Genomic DNA, 25,712 nt, shown 5'->3' with positions numbered 1-25,712 from the left:
CGCAAAACTGTCACACTCCCTTAGAGGCTCTGGATGCTATGCGTAATTCCTTTAACACAAGGCCGTGCAGATATCCTTATCATTGTTGTAATGGCGTGCTCATGCCACCCTGCATCCTGTGAACTTGCACGAGGCAGCTGGTAATTCATTTAATTTATTCAAGTCGACCCGCGGTGGATCAGACCGCGCTGGGCTCCTGTTGTGTTGATGGCTGGAGTACACGGACGGACACTCAGCAGCCTTCGTCCTTCAGAGGTGATCTCAGGGCCACAGAAACATCATTCAGGACTTTCTATCTGCAGCCACTTGCTCAAATGTGAAACTCTGGAGGCTCGTGGAAAGGTATAGAAGCAGTGCGTCACAACAACAAATCAAAATGTTCTACTTTAAAATGATGAAAGCACTCTCCTGTCATCATCAGAGCAGAGCCTGCCTTTGTTTGCTTAATATGTAAACACCATCTGTATTTTGTTTAATCCTCCTCAACAGGTAGCCAGCTCTAAAGCGGATCCCCTGTCACTTGCAACCTAGGACATTTGGCGCTCTGACACGCTCATTCGAATCCGTGTGTTGGCGCTTCAAAGCAAATATCTTGTTCACATGTGGTCTGAAGCGCTGCGGGTGTGTTTGACTGGATCTCAGTCAGCGAAGAGCGGGAGCTTTATCTCTCCTGATGGATCTGGCCACTCATAATGAGGTGGACTCTTCTAATGAGCTCTGATTTCACAAAGCCCTGGGCTTGAGTTCAATCTAATGAGTGAGGGGCATTAATAAGTTTGGGTTGAGTTTTGCGAATGTGCTCCGTGGAAAATTTTTATTAGGAAACGGAACGATTCGGGTTCCCCGATACGTGACAATATACACATCTTGGATATATTATGGTCTAATTAGACATTTGTAGGTAGCGCTTTTTAACTGCAACACATATTGTATCAGTGTCATAAGGTGATTATAGAGGTGATGCACTTGTTAACAAATCAAATGCCAGTATCAAAGGCAAATCCTCCTTATATTAGTACAAATTTATTGGAGTGAAGAGTCTGTCCTTCCCACGCTGTAATTAGATTGCCTACCTATGCACAAAGGAGTCACAAGAAATGAAATGGCAGGTAATCGAGTCACTTTCTTTCCTCACTACTGCAGTCAGTGAAAATGCAATATATAGAGTATGCAACATATGTCACACAGAGTAACTATAACAATATATTTAAAAAAAAATGTATCACATGTAAAAAATCATGTAAAAAACACCCTCCAAAATACTGCAATACAACTTCTTCAGATTAGTCAGTCTAAACCCTAAAGACGTTTGATTTGCAATACTGAAAAGCAGCAGCACCAACTGTGCGTAATGTGAAAGACATCCCTTGTAATCATGAACCCACAAATACACTGCACTGCTATTCCTCTCGGTGTTGTGGAGCATTTTAGTGTCATTTGGTTTACAAGCTCAGATAAATCCAATTACACAGCAGCAAATGACACAAAGAAAATAGCAAGTGCACATAGTTGAGCATCCACAAACTAGACCTAGACACATTTTCATGCAATGGTGGAGACCAAAAGTGAGCTCAGTGTAAAATGAATATTGGACACATTAGCTGTTAGCATGCTTTACAATATCAACTTTATAAAGTTGCATTATCCCTTTGCTACTATGGTAATTCAGCAGATTTATGCAATAAATAATAGTTAAATTTGTTGACTAAAATTTGGAATTGTGCAATTTACTATATTCCATAAAATCTCTTGCTGTGTGTGTGTGTGCTCTACACGAAATATATTAAGTCATTAAGTTACTTACCAACCATTTTAGCCTTTATGCATTGTGTCATGCTTATTTCACCACAATAACTTGTAATAATTTGTATCCACGAAGCTTCAGTTACTCATGATACATTATAACGCCAATTAGGTTGCCTGGCAACCACCTAGCAACAGGCTAGAATGACCTATTTTTAAAAGATCGACGTCTACCACCTCATCTTTTTTTTTTTTTTTTAACTTTTCTCAGGGTGATTAAGAATATGAACTCACCAACAGCTCAATAACACAATAATCATTAATTAGATTTAAATTTTTATTAATCTACCAAATTACTGAGTTGTTATTTCAGCAGTGGATTTTCCTAATGCTACACAGCATATTGCTCCCTTGCTGTTATCACATGATCTTACTATTTCCACCACTGATAAATACTGAACAATGTGATAATGTGCTGATGCTACAGTACTATGGGCAGCTGTAGCTCAGGTGGTAGAGTAGGCAGGCCATTAATCATACGAGTGGCAGTCCATTCCCTCTCTCTTTTTGTCCATATGACAAAGTGTCCTTGAGCAAGACACTTTAACCCAAATTATTCCCACTGTGTGGATGTGGTGAAATATGTTTTGGACAAAAGCGTCAAACAGAAACAAACTAAGAAAAACAAAAAACACACACAACCTGAAGTCACCTGGAAGCAGCAGAATGCTGATGACACACAGGAAGTTAAGGACAGAAGAGGACACCGGCCAGGATTCGGAAAGGCATTTGTCTTGCAGGATGGTCTCGTAACCTTTCAGTCTGCCATTTGCGGAGATGTCTTGTCGGTGTGTGTAGATGTAAGAGAGCCCACTGGAGGTGTGCCCTCCCCATGTGCCCACCTGCCTCTCTTACTGCAGTCTGCTGTGCCATGTGGAGCCCCAGATGTAGCCTACAGAATAATCCACACTCGTACACTCATGAAGGTGTCCATCTGGTCCCACGCGCTCAAATTAAGTCCCAGAACCCGTACAGGCGTGGGGACACTGTTGTTGTGGCATTTAACAGATTCGAGAGCATGAGATACTGCTGTACTTCTTCTATTCTGTCTGTAGGAAGGCCCGAGCTGAGGCGCTGCACAGCTGAGAGTCACTTGGCTGTGACTGGGAGGTGAAACGGAAAGGGACTGAGCAGGATAAGCCTGCAGAGCTCACTGCTAGCAGAGCAGAGCGAGGAGGATCTTTTTACATTAGCTGAGCCTCGGGCACATGCAGATAACAGCAAAGCTCCTGCCTGGCAGGAGAGGCACCAACACTGCAGCCCTGCATCACAGCTGGCAATGTTTATCCAATCAAAATAAAAGAGCGCTTTTTATACTTCAAGGTTTTGTCTTCACATCTGAATAATATCTCATGCGTTTGCTTTTGACTAAATATAGACTGACCTGAAAACAACTGAATACAAACATCAGATAGAGGCCCGCCTCAGTTTATAATAACTGTCATTTACTTTATCCCCCCCACAGTGATTTAACAAAGGACAACACTCACTTATTTGACTGTTTAATATACAAGACATTTTCCTATGAAACACATTTATACAGGAACACCAATTTACAGCACATTTGAGCGAATACTGAAGGAGAGCTCCACTCAAAACCTGGATGATGTCATCAACGTGTCATCACTCGGGTGACAGCTTGGAGGTTAAGAGTCCTTCTGAGTGCAGGTCTAATACCCTCCTGGGAACTTCAGTTTCTCCCCCCGTTAAAAACATGTAAATGAATCCCGGACAATCTCCCAAAATTGCAGTATATTTACTTCCAGCAATAACCTTTATATAACCTTTAATTAACCCCCTCCCCCCCAAAAACAAAATAGTTTCCTATTGCAGGAACTTGCCATAACACTGATGTTGATATTTTTTGTTATCATTTTGCTGATTATAAGTTATTTGATGCTATAATAAGATTATTTGTCCTCATTACAGATCGCTGTGACTGACAGCTGCTTTGAATAAAGAAGGAGCAACTGCTGATGTCTGAGTGGGTTGTTCTGATGTAAACTATTCAAAGTGAACTATTCAAAGGTTTTGTGGGAAGCTGCTATGGGAAACTTTATTTGAAAGTAATGCAAACTTACACCAAGCAAGGTAATTGTGCAATCAACATGTTAGGTCTCTCCTCCAGAAAAGCAGTTTATTCACCAGGACTCGCTGGCTGCAACCATGGCAGATGGGAATCGGTACTATTTAATATTTTACATGATTCATTTAGCAGCTGCAAAGCTGATTGGTAACAGTCATCAGGAGCTGTAGGCTAAAAAGATGCACTTGATAGATTAATGTCTGTCTTACACCATTTTCAACTGCCCACAACGTCAGTTTTGGAAGAGACCAAAGACACAACATATCGGGGGTTGGTGGCGAGCTTCAGAGCTCACCTGGTATGCAGATTTCATCAAAGCCAGGCTCTATGTTCCCAGACTTTGTGCTAAGCTAACCTAACCAGCAATAATTTTATATTTAATAAACAGATGTGTGTTTGATTATCATTCCTCTCATCCATCTCTTTTGCTGCAAATGGCCCAAAATGTTAATTCCAAGCAGTTCTAGGTGAAAATAATGTGCAGACAGTGTGATGGTAATATAACATGAGAGCGACTTGTTAGCACGTTTTCTGTCTGTATAATAATGGTTTATGTTTTAAGAACTAGTGTCTCTCTGGGAAGCTTTAGTCTCATTTCTGAAGCAGCAGCGGGACAGACGTTGCTCTCGCCCCCGTCCTCGTCACCACTTCACAGGCTATTCAATTAGCAGAAGAAGCATGGGAGATGGAGCCATAATGGAGCTGATGAGATGCACAAGGACAGGTGACACTAATCAGAGCGGCGCCCCATTGTCTCTGTGTGGGCATCATTAAGGAAAGGGAGTAATTTCAGGCTTTTTTTCCCCTCTCTGAGCCTGAATACACTCATGCTGCCTGCGTGCATTCCCTTCCTTGTTATCAATTTGCAACATGTGTGAATATATCCACTGAAACGAGTGAGAGTGTAAGGAAAACAAGAATATTTGACACCTCAAAAATAGGTTTTAAAGTGTAAGTTCTTATAAATGCCACACTGATATACTGATGTGATAGCTTCAATGGCTCTCAGACACATCTAATTCCCCAAGGATTTACTCTCACCCTGTAATCTGTAAACTCCTTCTGTTGTTGGTTCAGAAAAGGCTGAGGCATCCACTCTTCAACACATCCACTTTCCCCTCCTCCATGTGAGTGGGTGAGGCCGCTGATGAAGCGCGATCTGCAGAGGCGGCCTCAGGCCGATCCCAGAGGCCGGGGTTGCTTCTGTCTTCCGTCGAGCCTCTGGGCTGGACTACGAAGGAGTTCTGCGCCGCCTGCCGGTACCGAGAGCTGAAGTAACTCCACAGACACCTGAGAAAATCCAGCCAAAGCACAAAGATTAGGAAAAGACTCAAGGTTTGACTGCTTCATCCCACATAATTTTGCCGAAAAAGTCCAATTAGCTACATTCGCACTTTGGCAAATCCCAAATAACTTTGTTAGTGTAATAACATAATCCTAATCTCATTACTAAGTCCCTCTCCTCCCATTAATTTAGTCGTTAGAGAGCGTGGAAGCCTGCAGCTGAATTCAGAGGGCCTCCCATACAGCCCAGTCTTAAAATATTCACGAGCTTCACCGTCTCATGCTGACATTAAAATTCTTTTGATGCATCAGTAAACACCGATAAGCCAAACTTTTACGACCACTAACCCAAATATGCTGTGGTCCTCTGCTTGCCGCTAAGCATCTGAAACCAAGCTGAGGCACGATCCCTACACGACTCATCGTTAGCAACAGATTCCTTAAGAGCTTGAGGGGCCGCAGATCATACTTTTTTCATTATATTATATATTATATAAACAGCTTGTGGCTGTTTGTCCCTCCTCACCCTGCGGTTGACCCACAAATTTTCCCACTTTGGAAACAATCAATCTTAGTCATCAGTCGTTATGTCTGGATTACAGGGATTAACACCTGGTCGTGTCTCCCAAATCCAACATACTGATTACACAAACCAACTGTTCACGTACCCTTTGAACATGCCATGAGCCAATCATCATTACTCACTTCCTCTGCGAGTTCTTGTAATCATTTGGCTAATTTGTGTAAATCAGAACCTGCTACACTGGAGTGAAATTACACATTTTTCTATCCAGCACCATCTCCTGCAAAAACATCTATACAAGACGTCTTTGCTTGGTCAAAAACATGTTGGAAGAAACTGCTCGGATCGTCTAAGCCAGGATGTTTAATACTCCTGCACTGCAGAGAAAAGGTATGAAAGAGGTCAGTGTGGGCAGTTAAGATTCCAGAGAACAGGACTCCACAGAGAGGTCAACAAAGCTGCAAGAGTGTAAATGATTAAATGCCGTTTCTGTGAAAGTCCACAAGGAGTGTCCGGATGCTGCTCAATATTTACTGTTGTGAACTTCTTGTAAACAGGCACATGAAGATGGAAATAAGTATTAACAGAACCAGGTCTGTGTGTTTTAGAGTACATCAGGGCCATTAACTCCTTAACATTCACCCTCTTTATTAAACAGGGATAAAAACTTGGAAGCACTTTGTTTGTTGGACTCTTGCATGCAAACAGCACATGTGACCTAATATGACCAAAACCTTTTTGCCCTTGTGTTACAAAAAACTGTTGCTGCTGAACTGAGACCAACTGAACTGTGAGGATGTTTTTTTAAAAAAACAAACGATGTTCTTCTTTGTGCACAGTAGCTCAAAATGTATCTGAAAAGATCTCACCAACCACTGCGCTCACCTTTTAGTTGCTATGCACAAACAATTGTTACGAGAGCATTGTTGTATTGTTGTGCGAGCATCTGGTGCCTGTGTTGTCCTGCGGGCGGATTTTGCTTACATGGTTTGAGTTCACTTATGAACAAAATGAGATACAAGTTGAATTTTGTTTAAATAAAGGTCAGCACAATAAATACTACACTCTTTCCTGAAGGGAGAGATCGCTTCCAGGTTGACAATCTCCTCCGCCCACAGCACAAAACTAGGATATAAAAGATGGACAGAGCTCGCGGGTCTTAAAGGTGAATCCAGTGAGGAAGTGCTTAAACTTTCATTCTTTTTAATGACCAGTGGGGTCCTTCACTAAAAAAGACTTCTGGTTGCATAAAAGTCTCTGGGATTTCAGCCCTCGGCGCCCCCGTTCTCTGACTTCAGTAAATAGAAATTATCCTCATTATTAAAGCTAAAAAGGAGGATTATTTATGGCATGCTAACTAAGTAATAACTCAATGACAACTCTAGTCAATACTCCTGCACTGCAGATTGTTGAAGAATTCCTTTGAACAACAATTAAATCCAACCCACCAAGATACTAATGAAAAATAGACTCATAAGAGGTCTTCACTAATATCTCAGTGGCTATGTTCATCTTCTATAATGTCTGTGGACACAACGGGTCACCGAGTGGCTTGATGAGTATAAAAAAAATGATAAAGCTTTTAGATTAACCAACTCTCAACCCAGAGATAACGGGCCAGTGCATTGGACCGTGTTCACCATCAAAACACCAAATTAAGAAATATGCTTTGGTAGAGTGGCATTTATAACTCGAATTGAATTCCAGAAACTCAACGGAGAATCAATGCCAAAGAAGCCATCAGTGGTCTTTTCTTTAATTTTTAATTAATCTGAATATAAAATGTTAATGGGTAAACCTTTGAGGAGTTGGTGATGGGAGCCAGACTAGCTCTTTCCACCTTACCTCCCACCTACACATTAAGCATACAAGGCATCAGCGACTCAGAGAATGTTTGACAAGTGAAAAACAAAGTGTCCCATGTCTGTTTTGGAGTGGATGTGGCAGGACAACAAATACATACATTCATACATACAACATACATAAAAAGAGAGAAAGAGAAAAAAATGCTGAAAATGTAAAATTCTACTGTGACACTGGGAAAAAAAGCATGTTTCAGTCTTGGGAGACCTTCCATGAGTGTGTTCTTGTAGGCACAGTGCATACCAACTATCCCAGTAATCAGTTACTGATCATTGGGTTCATGTGACTGATGTAGAAGCTAATCATGATAGCTTGACTCTGACGTGGCCAGGCAGCAACACACTGTATCATTTCCTACAATCAGCAGCCACTTAATATGAAGACATTCACCTTTCAGCGCTGCCTTCAACCTGATCGAAAACCAAGCGAAGACTGCTTATTTCCACCTGGATTTTTTCACCATTAAAAAAAAACTGTTTTAATTTAGCATTTTACAAAATAATAATAGGTGGACAAAAAAAGTCCTTTTCCCAGTACACTGAATGCATAACCTCGGTCCACCACAGTAATTGGCTGCTGAGGCAAATCAATGCCTCAGATCAGAATTGAAGCCTTCGGCTTGTTTACAACATCTATCATTTGTTCTTATCAAGAGTGATCAGAGCAATTTTCCCTCCCTTAATATAGGTTTGATGGGACAAAGAAAAGCTCAATTCTCAGAGAATTGGAAAACACATTTCTTGTGCTTTGTGGTAACTAAACTGTCAACAGATAAGAGAGTCCATGGTATCAACTCGTGGGTAATTCATCTTACAATTGTGCTGTTGTGTTTTCCTTTGGAACGGCTTGCAAATTTGGTTTGAGGCCTTTTGCTCATATGTCAGCGCGAATGCTTCGTCCAAATGTTCACAAAAAACGAGAATGTAAAGCAGAATGTACGCTCAGAGCACTCGTCTCCAAATCTGCTCAACTTACGTGCAGTGGCCACTTAAAAGCAGCACATTTGTAGCCTTGTGTGCACTTCTAAATCTGTAAAAGGGCGATGAGCTATTCGTCCTCAGGCAGCTCTGCAAACTGCTGTAGACAGTAGCGTGAGGTGAGAGAGCAGTGTAGGCCACTTTGTATCATGTCAGTGCTAGCGGTTAGACGCCATCTCCACAGTGTCCCTTGTCACCAATCACATCCTTTTAAACCACCCAGGGAGCTCGACACCCCCCCTCACACACACACATACACACTCCCTTATCTGTCAATGCTGCTTAAATAATGTAATTAATGACTTAATTAACATTTCCATAATCTATTTTAATAAATCTAACACGGCATAATGAGAGTTTCTAACCTCCAGGCAATGGCATATAAAAATTCACAGCGCAGAGCTGCATGGTCAGGGCACTGTCGCAGCGCCGCAAACTCTCACCATGACAGTAAAGGAAGGAGAGAGCGCATACTGTGTGACAGCCCTCTGAAAGGCAGTTCAAGTCTGACAAATATCATGTGACTTCGTGAATGTGTCCAATAACAGACCTGCAGCACGAGGAGGAGGCAAGAAGATTATTTTGGAGGGTCAAAATGCCGGAAGGAGGCCAGAGCATCGCTGAAAGAAGGATTGTTCGAGTTTTTATGAGATGAACAAAAATGTATTCTTGAACTCAACTGTGAAATAAAATTATTATTGTCAAGTTGAGCTTACATGTGGAGCTGGACCTGCTGCGTGGTTTCGTCTAAATAAATCTTACATAACAAAAGATGCTGTAGCTGACACACAACAACTACACAGATCTGGGTGATTAATCAGATTTTAATCTCAGTTCCATTTTGCTTCCCAGTGATTATCCTGTCTTCCTTCTCTCACCCCAACCGGTCGCAGCAGATGGCCCCGCCCCTCCCTGAGCCTGGTTCTGCTGGAGGTTTCTTCCTGCTAAAAGGGAGTTTTTCCTTCCCACTGTCGCCAAAGTGCTTGCTCATAGGGGGTCATATGATTGTTGGGTTTTTCATTCTATGGGCAGTAAAACTTTTTGTCGTTCAACATCTGGCGAGTCCGTCCGCAGCTGCCTTTGTCTCTGGATCGCCCGGGGTCTGTCACTTTTGGTAGCAGGCAACAAATGGCTTCTGCCTTTTGTTGTTCACCCTGTAGCTACTGAGTAGGACCCTCAAGATGTGCAAGTCCACTCACCCTTGAGTCTCTCATTGGTGTCATAATCTACCAGGGACTGACTGGTGGATTTTCTTGCAAGACAAGGTTTTATGGTCAAATACACCCCCTAATTATCACTTAACTCCATAGAAGATGAACCTGTGTCCTGCACTTATTTTCCCCCATTGGTTTTTTTGTTTTGAACTCAAATTAAGCAAATGAGTTCACAACAAGGATCCAACATGATGCAGACAATAAAAGGTCATTCTGAGCTCTTTGCTTGTTTATCTTCATCTTATCCCTGTCTGTCAGACTAACGGGCAGAGTCGTGGGTGGGGGTGAGTTGGGGTCGTTCCTTACTAGAGCTCCCACCCTTGGGGCTGAAGTGTGACTGAGATGCACACTGACAAGGGGCAGCAGGACACTGGCACATCCCAGGCAGCACAAGCACAATGAGACACAAGGTCTGTGTAGACCACCAATCCTAATGAGGGCTCCCATTAACCTTCTTACTGTACCAGTAATAATGTACAGTTAGGTCATTAACTATTTAGACAATAACAACTTTTGCAGTTTTACCTCTGTACACCACCACGGTGGATTTTAACCTTCACTTTTAATTCATTCAAAGGGTTTTTAAAAAGTATTTTATTAGCTTTCTTTTTTATACACTGTGCCCCATTTTCAGAGGCTCAACTGAAAACTCGATGACTGAAAAGTTGATCCACTGGGTTGAGATCTTATGACTGACTTGTCCATTGAAGAATTTTTAAATTCTTTGCTTTGAGAAGCTCTCGGGTTGTTTTTGAGGTTTGCTTTGGATTATTATCTATTTGCACTATGAGTGCCGTCCCACCAGTTTTCCAGCACTGGGGTGAACGTGAGCAGAGAGTGCTGCCCTGTACCCCTCACAATTCATCCAGCTCCTTTTATCAGCAGTGACATCATCAATAAAAACATTACTGACCCAGTTCCACCAGCAGCCATACATGCCCATGCCATAACATTACATCATGTTTTACAGATGATGTAGTATGCTTCAGGTCCCAAACTGTTCCTTTTCTTCTCCATGTTTTTCTCTTCCCATCATTCTGGTACATCTTTCAGTGCCAGTTTCATCTTGGCTTCTGTCCAAAGGCTGTTTTCCAGAACTGTGCAGGCACTTTTAGATGTTTGTCTAATCTGACCTTCTTTTTCCTGGGTGTAACAAGTTGTTTGCACTTTCTTGGTTGTAGGCTTTCAATCAAAGCAGAAAAATATAACTAGTAGTTCAACTTTAAGTAGTTCAACTTTAATCGAACTGAGTTTTTTCACACCTGTTGGTGTTACTGAGCCGGTCAGCACAGGCCTCTTTTTAAGAAGGACCCAGATTGTTGATTTGGACACTCGTGACGTTTTTACTAAATCTATGATAGTTCAAATGCCTTCCTCACTAGCACTGATATTTCTTTAGGCCTCAATTTCAACACTTGAAATCAACTACAGATTGTTTATCTGCATACTTTGTCATGAAAATACAAGGCAAGCAGGCTCACTTGGATATCAAACTGCTTGTCCATCAACAGTTTAATTTTTTTTTTTTTAAACCTTGGAAAGTGGTTTGGCTGTGTGTAAAAATGACTATGATTGTTAAACCACTTGAGTTAAAGTTGAAAGTCTGAACTTCAGTCTTATTTTTGATTGATTTTTAATTTAACATCCACTGACTGTAGCTCTGTACAGGGGCGAGAATTACAAAAAAAGACAATGCATCATTGTCCAAATACTTATGGACATTATGGACCTAAACAGATCATCTGTTTAACTTGTTATGTAGACACATGGAAACATGAATAGCACAAAGGAGATGCTCCAATATGCTACTCACTGAAAACCACATGTCAGCATGAATGGTTCCTGTAAGAGTGTGAGCATTTGAACTAAAACATATTTGAACCTCTTTTGACTTAATTATCGAGCAAATACCTGCAGCTGAGATCTGCTGAGAACGCAGCCCATCTGACGCTGCCAAACATGCTGTAAACAAACCAACTTCCTGTCATAAAATTACAGCTCATTACTAGTGTGGATAAGGGCTTCAACAACATAATGATGCAGAAGCACATTACCACCACTATATTTATTAATTACCAGTTGAGTAGCCACATTCCTTGCAAGGGCGGTTAATGGAGAGAGAGGAAGGGGGAAAAAAACGTTAGAAGCCTTGTTGAGTTAATTACAAACAGCCTGCCTTTTTTTTCCCTCCAAGTTAAAACAAATACTAGAGGAAGGACACATGTAGAACACAAAGTTTTAATTTTGCTACTGGCACAGAAAGCTGTTTAGGGTGATTGGAGGGTCACTTCCACTGCCACCATCATATTTTAGAAAGTATGTTATTAAGCAGGGGAGCTTGTCTGAATCCCAGCATCCAGTTTAATTAAGCAAAGTCGGCAAAGCCACATTAAAAACATAGCTTGATTTTCAAAAATATTATTAGGAAATATAATTCGAAGTAACCCATTATATATTTATCACTCATTTAGGCAATTACAGGTTACATAACCTGTATCTGTAATCTGATTACAGGACCTGCCATATGCTGCTTTCTAATCAGAGAGTAGATATTGTTTATGCCAGAAATCTAATGCATTATTTACAAGTAAGATGTTAATAAAAACAGACTGTTCATTTACTAATGGTTTACAGTACCGCAGGCATCGTTCCAATTAGCAATATAGAGATGGAAAAGGAGACTAAGTGAAAACAAGAGAGGTGGGAGGGTGCTGTGGGTCAGACAACAACATGTTTTCAGAGATGATTATTTGGATGACACAGGCACTCGCTGCTTCTTGTTTTTAAACTCACATAAAAATGAAATGTTACTTGATAATATTGTTTTATGCATTTAGCAGAACAGAATGTGGAAAGAGTGCGGAAAGAATGTTATCACCATTTTAATCATTAATCATTCTGACCGTGTTAGACTGAGTTCAGCCCAAGGGCACTCCATGGTGGGAAAAAAACAGTACACATATGAGTTAGTTAATAAATGCACAGTAAAACAGAACACACTCACTTGATGAGCAGGGTCTCTGTCAGTATACCGAAGAAAATTGCTGCCACTTTAAAGGTGCTGGGAGGAGGAGGGCTGGTGAAGGCCGTCATCATGCAGTAAACAGCGTAGGGCACCAGACTCATCAAAACGGTCGCCGTGATCAGCACGAGCCACGTCTGCCACTGGAAGCTCACCGACCGCCACGGGGAACTCCTCTGCAGCTGGTACTGGACGACACAAAGAAGGAAGCCTCGTGACAACGTTCATTCTACATGTAGAAACGCAGAAATGTTTTTGATTCTGACCTCCGTGATCACGTTTGGATGAACCCACTTTAAATGCTCAAAGCAGTAAAAAAAGCTCAAGTTGCGTAAACTTCATATTTAATGCTACAATAACGTTCCTGCGACACTTTCATTTTTTAATTTAGCACCCTGATTATTTCGGAACAACTTCAACTACAGTGTAGATGAAAAGCACCACTTAAAAGTACAATTACCCTGTGCTCATTTCGACTGAATGTGAGCTTGTGTGTGTGTGACATCAACATATTCATGCTACTGGTGAGGGATAAAACGAAAGCATTAAAATGAGTCCTGTCAAGCTGAGAGTATTATGCAAGAAAGACAGGAGAACATGAAGTAAAAGCAAAGACCAACTGTCAACCTGTCTGTCAGCGTCACTCCGTTTATTAATAATGTCCAGACTGCCCGCCTGGAAAGTGAAGGGTGTGCATATTATGCATGCGTTATGTCCTTCTAAGTGGTTTGGTAAATTATATTTTGTAGTCAGTAGCTCAGGTTGTTTTGTTTACCTGAATATGAGCTCAGCAAATCTATGACACGAAGAGTTAAGTGAGCTGAGCCGATGACTATCGCCACGTTAGCGCAGACAGGTAAGTGCGGAGCGCTCTGGCTCAGTGTGAAATCCTCCAAAGTCAAATTCAAGCTGTTTCTCTGAAGTTTGCAAGGTTACATAAATAGAGACTCACAATTTTGAAACACAATAACATGATCTGCATTCTTATCTTATTGTTTGTAATTTAAATTTTTGTCATTTAATAATGTATACTTTATTGATCCCTGTGGGGAAATTACTTTCTCTGAGTTTACATGAAATGTTTGACTTGAGTCCATAAATTCTGGAGAGCACCTAAACAACACTGTACTTTCTTTATTCTCCAAAAGAGGAAATAAAATACCCACATTTAGCATACTTTAGACATCAAACATCATTCAAGCTAATTTCATCTATTGGTTAATTTCAAGAGCCAATAAAGGCAAAACGAACGTTGAAACATGTCTTAATAAGGTGTTATAACAGCAGGAGCGCTGTGAAAGGACATGATATTAAAAAGAATATTATTAGCATAAAAAATGGCATAAAAAACAGGTTCAGGCACTCCACAGATTTGGATTAGTTTGTTTTTAATTTCTCTAGCTGACTAAAATAATGGCCTGTTACTGCTTGTCCAAACCTAACTTAAGTGCCTGGAGTGTGCTGACTGATTCACTGGAGAACATACTTCATGTTAAAACTACCAGCTGTGGTTAACGCATTAATATTAAAACACGAACAGGAACAGTGAAATCCCAACAAAACTAAGAGACGGACCTTTAATTGTCTGAAGATAGATATCCTTTCATTATTTCTTCTGTTTAACATGGAAACACTGGCAGATTTTTGTCATTTCAATCTCCTCCCATTCTGTTAAACTTCATGGATTATTACAACCCAACCTTTCCTGTGTCCAAATTCACATTAAAAGCTCTCAGAGAAAACACTTGTATTGTGAAAAGTTTGCAGTAACTTGTGTAAAAACAGATTTAAGAAAAACTGCGCATAACATTGTTGACATCTAGCGACTGATTTATGTGTCATTTGACCACAACAGAGAATAAGTGAGAGAGCAATACCATCCCGCAGGGAAAGAATGAAGGATAAATCATCATTAGACGATAGGGAATGGTCTCAAGATAGCACTGCGCGCCACTTCTGCAGCCCACATGGAAATACCCAAATGCAGCCAATGCTTACTCAGCTGTGATTGGTCAATACAACTTGGACTACAAATGGAAGTACAAAAATGTTGACCCGATCGCCACAGATCTGGTATATCCATACAAAGATCTCAGTTTATAGAGATTAATAGCTGTCCACCTCGTAGAAATTAGAGGCACTCTAGCTTGTAAATGTGTCCCCAGCTTAAAGCAGTCAGCATACACTGAGCAGCAGAACAAAGTTTCTTCATATCCAAATCCTAGTACAGTAACTGCACTTTCACCCTGTAATAGAGACTAAACAAAACCTCCTAATATTGGAAGAAACTCAAACTAATGCTTTAACCTCACACCTGCTCTACACATTCAGTGCTTCATTACTTCAGGCTTGGCATGGTTGTACATAACACCTGAAAGCAAGATAAAACACACACACACACACACACGCATAACAGACACATATAAGCACTAAAAAATGCATGCAGTCATTAAGTGTGCATGCAAACAGTGCCTTAAGTCCTGTCCAAATATTGCCTCGCTCTGGAGACAAACCAAACCACTTAAACAGTGTTTGATTAGTGTCTGGAATTCATCTGCAAATGCACACTTGCCTTGTCCTCTTTCATGGCTGCTATTCATTAATTAGATTCTTTGTGCAACTGAGCTATCCTCAATGTTTAAGGTTACATCAGGCCCCAGTAAGTGGCTGGCTGATAACAGAATGCATCCATCTTCATTACTCAGCCCTTTCTGTCGAGGCTTGCTCCTCCACAAGTGAGCAATGTCAGTAGGTTCTAAGAAGCTGATACATTTCATTGCATTCAAATCCTGAACTTTTGCCTCCTTTGATTTCGGTTGATCTGATTAAATTAGTGGGTTATGGTTTCCACTCGTGTTCTCTCGTGATTCTTTTGTGGTGTTTTTTTTTCCTTGTCAAGGTCGAGCAGTGTCACAGCCAAATGAAAACCAATCACCTTTTGGGGTTTATATGTATGTATGTATATATATGTATATATATATATATATATATATATATATATACACATATATCACAATCCGGTTGCTGTATTTTAATTAATTTGCAATGTCGCAATTAGTAATTCAGAAATGACTTCTTCTGAAATTGAATTTTCTTAAATATCTGTTGGTGAAAATGTTTTTATTAATACAAATAAAAAAAGAAAATACTGCGAGCCATCGTTCTTGCCAAAGAAACCCCAGACATTGAGATAAATGTCTGCATAAACCGAGACATGACTGTACTCCCAAGGCTATCTTCTTTTATTTTGGGAACCTTATAAGGAAAGCTATTAAAAAAAACAACCCAGTTGTGGTGGTCAGTCCTTAATGTTTGCGAGACTGAAAGCATTTGAACACAATCCTAAAAAGGCAGACTGAAATGAAGCTGTTAGCATCATATCCATCAACCGGGCTGCAGCTTTTAGTCACATCAAGGCCAAACCAGTCTTAGTATGTTTTATTGTAAGCTCTCCGTCAAATTAATTATCTGTGAAGACGCTGAGTAAGGCGACAATAAGGAGACAGCCAGTCACATCTGTCTCGCCTCCACGTAACTCTGCATAGAATGAAAGCAGGTTTTGAGTATTTTGGGGAGGAGAGAGAAAGGAGACGCAGCGGTGCATCGTCTTCGCGAAGGGAACTGATTACAAACACAGTACATAAAGGATATCTACCCCCAGGTCTGCCCCTTTATGGAGAGGAACGCCGTCTTGCCAGAAATTACATTTGCTCTGCAGCCAATCCCAAATTCAAATAACACATGGTAATCCAAACACTACACTGAGAAGCAATAATTTAAAAACCCAACAAGCAATACATTAAAAAAAAATCAGTCTGTTATTTACTCCTGATGTTTTATGACTATGACCTTTAAACACTATACTAATCAATCAATACAGGAGGGAAGAAGCCTATTGGGAATATTTAGATTCTACAGATTGTGAAAGTAGGGCACTATTTATCCAAACACAATCATTATTAATAGCCCGACTGTCAACCCAAATACATTTTCTACATATTTTCCACATTAGCCCCTCTCCCTCCAGAAGTACTCATACACAATGTCCAGCAAAGGAGATAATTAATGAACCACAGCTGTCACGTCAGTGTTATACAAAAATATGTTAGAATCCTCATAAAGTCATGGTCAGAATGTTTGGCCCATCATTTAAAGGACTGTCATGGCGATATTACGTCACAGAACTCCAATAATAACATCAAAGTTTTAATATAACGTGTTGGAGAGGAACAAACCGCTACGGGCGATGTAATATGGCAGAAGATAATCTGATCCAGGTCTGTATGTTTTTCTGTTTCATCGAGGTTTTTACGCAGCGTTTACATTCAGAAAGAGGACAAGAAGCGAAATGAAGTGTTTGATTACACTTACAAGTAGAAAAACAAACAAACTTACAGCCTTAGAGCTGCTCTAGCAATATTGCAATTTTTCATGTTTTCAGTAAAATCACATAAAGATTAAAAAAATGTAAAGTGCACTTCTAGTTGTTAAATACTGCAGAAAATGTCATGATGTGTTGGTTAGCTGAATGCTGAAAGTACAGGAATGAGTATCCATAAAATGCTAAATACATTATAAAGTGACAAAATGGACCAATGGTAAGTGAAGCGGAAGTATGTTTTGTTTTTTTTATACTGTTGAAACTTTTTGTGAGGAATCAAATTTTTTCAAGTTCTAATGTGTTTCTAAGGAATCAGAGATTTTTTGGGCAAAAATCTTAATATTAGGAAACTGACTGTCGAACACACATAAAAAAAAAGCTTATGCAGCTAGTTTTTTACTGGCGTCTGGAACGATACAACGAGCTACTACTGCCAGAACTACAAGATGTTTGCTGACAGCCATTAGACAACAAAAATCAAACGACATGCTTTCACCTACCAGACACTGGGCTGTTAAATACGTTACACAGAGAGATGGGATGGTATTATACAGTCAGGAGTAATATGTTACAGTTATTTTGCTTGGAAAGGCCTGTGTCTAATTAACATTAAGATCTATTACTCTTGCCACAGTAGATATCTAGATTGGGTTCCCCAAGCTGCGTCAGTATTTAGTAACCTTTAACTGGCCTTTATAGGTGTATCGACAAACTCTAGTTAGATCTCCTAATTTCAGGTGTGACACAAATTAACTCTGTAACATGGAAATGCCAAGCAGCTCCTGAGACCGTCTCCCGTGTAAGTGCTGCTTGTTTGCAAGCAACAAGGATGAAGTTCTACTTAGCATGACCAAACTCGAAAGTCTATTAACTTATTGAGATTAAAAGCCTGATGCCTTCCCTCCCTACTCACCCACCCCTCCGTGGCCCCATCCCCCGGCCGGCATCACACATCCAAAGGAGAAAGGTGATTGATGAGAGCCATCAGGCTGCTTGGAATCTCTTCTCTCATTAGACTCCTTATGCATCTGAGCCGTTTCAACACACACTGGGAGAGCAGGGAAGGGGGATGGGAGCAAAGGGGGTGTAGATCCTCTGACTTTTTAGAAGATAACTACTTATACTAAAATATTTACCTTGTACATTAATCTCTGGGAAATTAATTTGCCGTTATACTTTCTCTCTGGGAAAAAAAGAGACTTTTTTAATTGAGAAGTTTGAATCCCGACTCCCTAATCTTCATGCTTAGTGAGCGCTGTCTCTTTTGACTCACTCATTGGACTGGCTGGAAATTAATGTCCCAGAGGGAGCAGTGTTTGGACAGTCGGGGTGGATCCTATCATCGACCACTGAGGTTCTCCTGAGGAGGGTTAGCTAAAGAGCCGAAAAGGGAAGCAAAGATTGTTATGTATGCATATCCCCAACAGACACGATCAATCACATTAATGCAAGTGCAGCACATTATTATGTACTTAATTTCCAATGGATAGTAACATTACTATAATGTGCTGGTGATTGCACTGCAGTAAACCAACTGGGGTCCATTCTGTCCAGACAAATAATCTCATTACATCAAAGACAACAACCAAGATAAACAGTGAGAATCAGAGCCTTCAATTTAAACTGCAGCTGACTCTTTTCAACTTTTATGTTGCAGATATTTTAGGTTTATAAAGCAGCACTTGTAATGAATTAAAAAGGAGTGTAATTCTTTAAATAACAGGAAAAAGTATGAATTTTACTCATTAATTTTTATTCATTTTATTTTCTGATTTTTAATCAAGTTTAGTTTTTGGTTGCTTTTTTCAATAGTTTCAGTTCTATATTAATAACAATATGTGTATTTGTCATGTGCAAAACAAGTTCAGACCAGGTGCTACAGTACAAACAGTTTGTGAACACAGTTTACTCACAGTCATCCCAGTACCAACAAATATATACCAAAGCCTTCTTAGGCAGGCAGATAGATTTCTCTTACATTTCCTAACAAAGTGGTTTTTTATTTCTACGCTACAGGGTTTTAACTGGCTCAAGATTAGCCTTTAGGAGGTGCACGGAAGCAGGACTGATGCACGCATAGTTTAGCCACTGATTCTGTGCAGACGTACTTCTTTCTAGTAATTAGATAAACAAAATGCATTTTATTCCCAAGTAAATTAAACCCTACAATGTTAAAGATAATTATTATCACAGTCCTGGTGATTTTCCTTCAGCGTGAGGTCACCACCTCTTCAGTGTTAAATTAAAAGTACGGCAGTTGACAATAATGATAGAATCACTACACTTGTAGGATATTCACTCGGCTCTTTTATTTTGTAGGAAACAATTAGATCAAAGAAAACTATTTTTGTTTTATTGATGAACATCCTGGTTTAATCTAACATTCCTGAATCAATTTATATTAAATTATTGTAATTCAGAAATCTTTTCTAGATCACATGAAGGGAAAAAAATACTGAATCACTCAGTGCCGAGGAAAAAAATGACAGCGTTACATTGAAATGTGTTTTTCTAATCTAAATACCTGAATGTATAGATGATAATCTCAGAGACCTTAACATGATTTTGCACCAGACTGAAAGAGCTGTCGCTTGAAACAATGGAAAGGGTTACACAACTCCTTCAAGAAGGAAATCCAACACAAAGTGTGGCAAAAAACTCAAACTTAAAGCGACATGCCTATAAAAAACAAGCACATTTACCCGCTCGTTTATGATATGGGTTGGATGTCAAGTGAAAAACCAGGAGAGATGGCAATCATTCGCTCACACTGTTGCTATGCCAGCGATAGAAGCTGGTCTCAAGCAAAGAGTGTTAAAGCTGATAGTGATGTCTTTCTTGATGATTCCATAATTTTTCCTCTACTTAATCTGTAAAACCAATCATACCATTAATTGAAATCTTATAATTGAATTTGTTTGAAGTCCCAAATAGCTTTGTGTCATTTCCTATGAAGCAAAAAAAGTTGAATGAACATCCTCCAAATTTTTTGCCAGGGGTTGTAGTACGATCACTGTGTGAGAGCCAGAACTGCAATGCAACCTGGTCTTTTTACCTCCTCCTGTACTTGTTACCTGAGATTCGAACCCGACTGTCTGGTTCTTTAAGCCTTTTCTCTTGTATTGTGTAAACCCGGCACGTACTGTGTGAGAATGTGAGCAACAATGCATAAATCTAACCATGCGGTTTGTACAGATCAGCCAAACGGCATCACGTTACAATGATCTGACATTTCTTTCCCATATTATAATAGCAGGGTTAATTAGGCCCAGCTTTCAACAAACCCACTAATGTATTTCCCTTTCTTTTACCTCAGCAGCGCAGTATCATGCATATTTAACACCCTTTCACAGACTTGGTGTGTTAAAATGAGTAGAGAGAGACATTGTTTTCAAACAACTCATCGAACGAGCTTTAGCTTAATTATGGTATTGGCTCAGGTTGATGAAGCCTGTCTGTGATATTGGTTATATAAGTCTCCAAAAAAAAAAAAAATGATGTTGCCTGCCTCTGTCTGTTTCTCATATTCATTTCAAATGCCCTTGCTAGTCTCAAACTACTGATGAGTAACTTGGAGACTGGTTGATTGTGGCTGAATGTGCGTCCTTGTGGGGAAGTGTAAGGCACCGCATGTGAGTGGGAAAACAGAGGATGCATTGTGTGGAACAGATTGTGTGTCAGAGAGACAGAAAGAGGGAGAGTTTGTCTATGAAGGGTGGGGTTTTGGTCATCTGCCATCGGATAAGATATCCTGACAAGGCAATCAGAGAGAAACAAATTCTGCAGCCACACGGGTTCAACTCTCTCGTTCTTCACCCTGATGAGCTTTTGAAAAATGGAGCTCAGTTGAAATTGGTTTTGTATGAGAGGCTTCAGATCTGTCGCTTGTCAGGATTATTGCCACCTGTCTTCATTGGCTGCAAAGGTCTGTTAATTAATCTGCCTCTCCTTCTTAGTGGCCAGAGAGGACGGGGTGAGCACTGTGCTGTCTTCCCTTCTCAGCACTGATGTGTCAGATGTGGTATTGCAAACAAGCCTGATTTAGCATAAGACTGCTGCGATGTTAAGCAGCAATCCTAATCAGTATCATTAAAGTACTGCATCATGTCCCCTTCCTCCCAATTTTATCAGGGAGGCTCGTTAATTGCATATTTAATTTAATTTGGTTAATGAAAGTCATGAGAAAATTTATTTGATCGACAGTAATATCTCTTGTGATCAATGAAGCTGCAAACAGAGCTCTTCATACATTCTCTCCTGACTGATCATGTTAAACCAAAATGAAGTGCAAAAACATCTATTTGGTGCCAAAGAAATTAACGCAATGTGCTCTGTTCTATTAAAAGTAACATCCTGATATCAGTAAATGTAAGTGGAAGCCTGCAGCTAAGAGCATCAACATGTAATCCAGCATTGATTAATTGGACATGGACAGATTAATATGCCAGTGGATACTCATGCCAAGCTTATCAGAGTAAAAGTGTTATTACACAACCATCAGCTGTGTGGCTGTAAATGAGCAGAAGAGTGGAGATGGATTCAACCAGCCAGGTTACTGCACAAATACAGGGAAGGGTTGGGGGGGCATCAGTGGACTTGTTTCCTTTGTTACGTGGGCCCCAATCACACTCCCACAGGAACTTGCCACTGGCCCCGGCCCTGCAAAGTGTCAAACTGATCAAGTGTTGGCTGTGATTGTCTGCTGCTGAGTGTCTGCACCTGTGCATTCCTCTAAGTGTTGAGATCCCAGTGATTTCTTTGAGTGAAGTTTGAACTTGGCCTGCAGTTTGCAGTCCGGGCGTACCCAGACTTGCCTGGCTGCGAGCGGTTTGTATTGTACACACACTTCTGTCACTCTCTGCCGTTCCTTTGGAATGCAAACCGCCAGTGTCACAGCAGAGCCATATATTGGGGCTGCGTGGTTTTGTTGCGGTGCAGGTGCAGTTTGGGATGCAGGGCCGAAAGGCTTTGCCAAGTCACGGCGTGCAACTGATTGGAAAGAGCAACAGTTGGAGTTAACCGCATACACAATGAAGTTTCTGTTTCAATAACAAGTCTAAACAAAGAAAAAAAATCATTAAGTAATGTTCATTATACATTTCCCCTCTGAATACATGCCACTGTATCCATAATCAACAGTACTTTTACATATGTTTGATTAAACTAAAAATGAGCTGCTGTTTCTCCAAGGACATATTTTCATGTGAAGAATACTTTTTCATTTAGCAGATGCTTATATGCAGAACAGCGTTGTTGCCGCCCACAGGTATAATCAACCAGAAAATTAATAATCCTACTGCAGGACTACAATAAATCATTATGCTTTGGACAATTAATAACGGAGGCGAAGCTTGGGGTGTCTGATTACAATAGTTACGATGCATATCATCAAGATTTAAATTTAACATTTCACAATGGAATTTCAGACACCAGTGCACATTACTGATGTTTAAATTTGGCATTAGGGCGGGTCATGGGGGCTGAGGGATGGTGTGTGTCTTCATCCATTACTAACCAAAGTGCTGCAAAATTACAGTGCAGCACTTTTTATAGCTATAAATTTACACTTAGTGCACAGTGATTAAAGGGAAAAGTAGGAAAAAAGTGCTCTGCTCCATAATTGGGAATAAACAAGTTGAACACCAAATCTTTAATTTAATTCAAAGATTTTAATTTAATTTAATTCATTCATATTCCAGCAGAGTTTCAATTAATGTAATCAGTAGTTAACGGGTCAGACCTCTCTTTCTTTATTGAACTTGAGAAACTAATTATATGATGGAACACGACCTTTAATTTTTTTGCTTTTCTGAGTGAAGTATGCTACAGTATGGTGTTCCACAGGGAAGTTGTCTGGGGCCACAGTTTTTCTCATTTTTCTTTTAGGATGAAATCCCTCTTAATGCAACATCACCTTGAAAAACCAAAAGGATGAAAACAAAATGAGGTTACTGAGTTTTAATTCTGTAAACTTTTTTGTTTCAAGTGTTTGGACATTGAAAACACTGGAGGGTCATTTTTTTCTATGACCCTCCAGAGTTTCTCATGGCTCCAAATGGGCCTTTGATAGGTTACTATGCACATACGAATATTAAGATTGGTCCATATATGGTTAAGGGGAATGAGTCTTTGCTACCTCACATAAGAGAAGTTTGTGCATTTTTCCGTTAATCCTGTTTTGTTGAACAAGAATAGATTTTATGCTCAAACAAAATGCTTTAGGCTTTATTTCAATTTAAATTCCCTTAGGGTAAAAGCTATTGTTTACAGGAAAAAGATATCTTTCTATTTTATAAAATCAAAACCTACTTTAAAAAGTACTTATTTCAGAAGAACTAGGTTTTTTAAAAACTCTGATTAAATAATTCATCAAAAAGAGGACAATTTCATATTTTCTAACCCTTACTGGCATCTGTAAATGATCCTCATCTACCAGTCCACTATTTTTTTTTCCAGTGACCTCATAATCCAGGTGTGTAGACATCTGACACTCTGGAGGCAAAGGAACACGGGCTCCTCTCAGTTTTGACATCGAGCTTTCAAGAGTCGAAGAAGAAACAGAGAGGGGGGAAAAACACCAGGGTCCAATACCTGAGCAGGGTAGTCAGCTCATTGAGTGGACATAAACTTCCTCCACCTGACATGTGGTGGGAAGAGGATTAGTTACACACGCTCAGCCTCGGCTGACTCACAGTTTGTGGAATCACAAAGTAATCTTGAGGCACATTCACTTAAGAGGCAGCTTGATGATCCCAGGCCAGTGATTTATACATCTTAGGAACGTTGCGAGGCTGTAAGAATTTGTCAAGTTAGAATCCTAATTAAAACTGTTAATCACAGATTCCTGTTTGTTCAGCACTCGGGCGAGATGAAAAATGTGATCAAATTATTCATTGCTCCCTTTCAGACAGGTAAAGCCAGCATAGCCTTGAGCTCCAGAAGTTTTTTTTCCTTCTTTTTTTTTTTTTTGCTTCTCCTGAGTTTTTTCAATTAATTTGATTTACATCAAAATTAAAGGTTTACATTAGCAACTTTCCCATCTGGTCAATTCGGACTTACCCGTTCATGAATATTGGCATACATTGAGAAATTCCGAAAATTCACTCAGGGCAGGTTTTCAGTTGACTGGATCAGAGGGAATACTTAAAACTCACAGCAGTATATTGCTCCTCTTAAGAGTGAAGCTTGGTGCTACACTGCACTAAGTTCAATGTGTTTGAGTGAATTATGTTTACTTTTCTTAGCCCTAAGATTTCATACTAATCACTACGCATTTTCATTCTATTGCAATTAAATTACAATTCGAATTTAACAATTACCTGTTGACCCACAAAATGCTTTTAAGGGCCGCTTCACCGATTTTCCTCTTGTTTCATATCAAGAAGGGACAGCTATGCATGCAAATGATAAATATACTATATTTACCTGCACTGTGAACTGGGAATTATCTATACTGGCTGCAAATAAAAAAAAAGCTTTTTATTATTAACAAAAACAAGTATTGTATGTATTGTGATCAAGTAATTAAAAAAAAGCTACAAAAAGTTCAAAATAAAGCCCATTTCTGACTGGCCACAGCTATAACATCTCATCCAGAAATTGTTTTGCACTTCCTGTCACTGTTATGTACTGAGAGCTGAAAACGTGGAATGGCTTATCATCAGAAATTACCAAGAAATACAAACACATACCAACGCATGCTGCAGACTCTTCTATTTCTGTCTCTTCAAGGCTCAAAACCAACCACAGGTACTTGTGGTTATAGTTTTGTTACATTGTTTCCATTCATCCATCCATTCTCTTCCGTTTATCCAATTCAGGGTCACAGGTGGGCTGAAGCCAATCCCAGCTACATAAGGGTAAGAGGTAGGTACAGATATGGGTGCACCCTGGACAGGTTGCCAATCTGACCCAGTGCTAACACAGAGACAGAGGTAACCATTCCCACACACATTCACACCTATGGGTAAGAATCAAAAACTAACCCACCCCACTGATTGCATCTCTTTGAACAGTGGGACAAAGTCAAAGTGCGTGGGGATAACACGCAAACCCCACACAGAAAGGCCACGGCTAAATGGTGGCGTTGAACTCAAGACCTTCTTGCTATGATGCAGCAGTGCTAACCACCGTGTCATCATGCTGCCCATTTCAATGCTTCCTTTTTGTATATTTCTGCTTTGGACTTTATCAAAACCCCCATAACTATTTACTATTAACTATACAGTTTGTTTTGCTTTGATGTAACAGACATGAACAAGACTCCTGATCAAATGGACAAACGCAGCCCTCTAGTAGGAAAACCTCTGTATTCTTTCAGTTTTAGTTACAGACACAGAACACAGGAAGCATCAGGGAGTCGAGGAGAAGGGCCGAGAAACACAAACGGTAGTATTGCTGCCCGCTGCGAAGAGCCTATTAAAAACAATGTGGACACCAGCAGGCAGTCAATCTAAAGACCAGTAGTGGCCCCCTTTGATGTACTCTAGCCGCTTGATAACAGCATCAGAAATGTATGAAATATTACATCAAATAGTTTGACCACAAGATACTCCTTGG

At 40.1% G+C, this 25,712-nt stretch overlaps 1 protein-coding gene across 3 annotated transcripts in view; it reads right to left on the bottom strand.

Moving 5' to 3' along the window:
- Positions 1-3,291: 3,291 nt before the first annotated feature.
- Positions 3,292-25,712, bottom strand: part of LOC120738933 — an 87,102-nt gene continuing 64,681 nt past the window's right edge. For 2 of the 3 annotated variants that reach the window (XM_040040510.1, XM_040040513.1), the window contains exons 4-5: positions 12,755-12,960; positions 3,293-5,179 (exon numbers count right to left, since the gene is read on the bottom strand). In XM_040040510.1, the coding sequence (XP_039896444.1) occupies positions 4,963-5,179; positions 12,755-12,960 (423 nt within the window). In that variant the 3' untranslated portion in view covers positions 3,293-4,962. Of the gene's footprint in view, positions 5,180-12,754; positions 12,961-25,712 lie in introns of all 3 variants that reach the window. The other variant, XM_040040511.1, reaches the window with a different exon arrangement.

This window comes from Simochromis diagramma, unplaced genomic scaffold (genome assembly GCF_900408965.1).
Source record: "Simochromis diagramma unplaced genomic scaffold, fSimDia1.1 OVJJ01000026.1, whole genome shotgun sequence".
NCBI classification, from domain to species: domain Eukaryota; kingdom Metazoa; phylum Chordata; class Actinopteri; order Cichliformes; family Cichlidae; genus Simochromis; species Simochromis diagramma.
The sequence above is the reverse complement of the archived record's forward strand: the minus strand, read 5'-3'. Positions and strand labels throughout refer to the sequence as shown.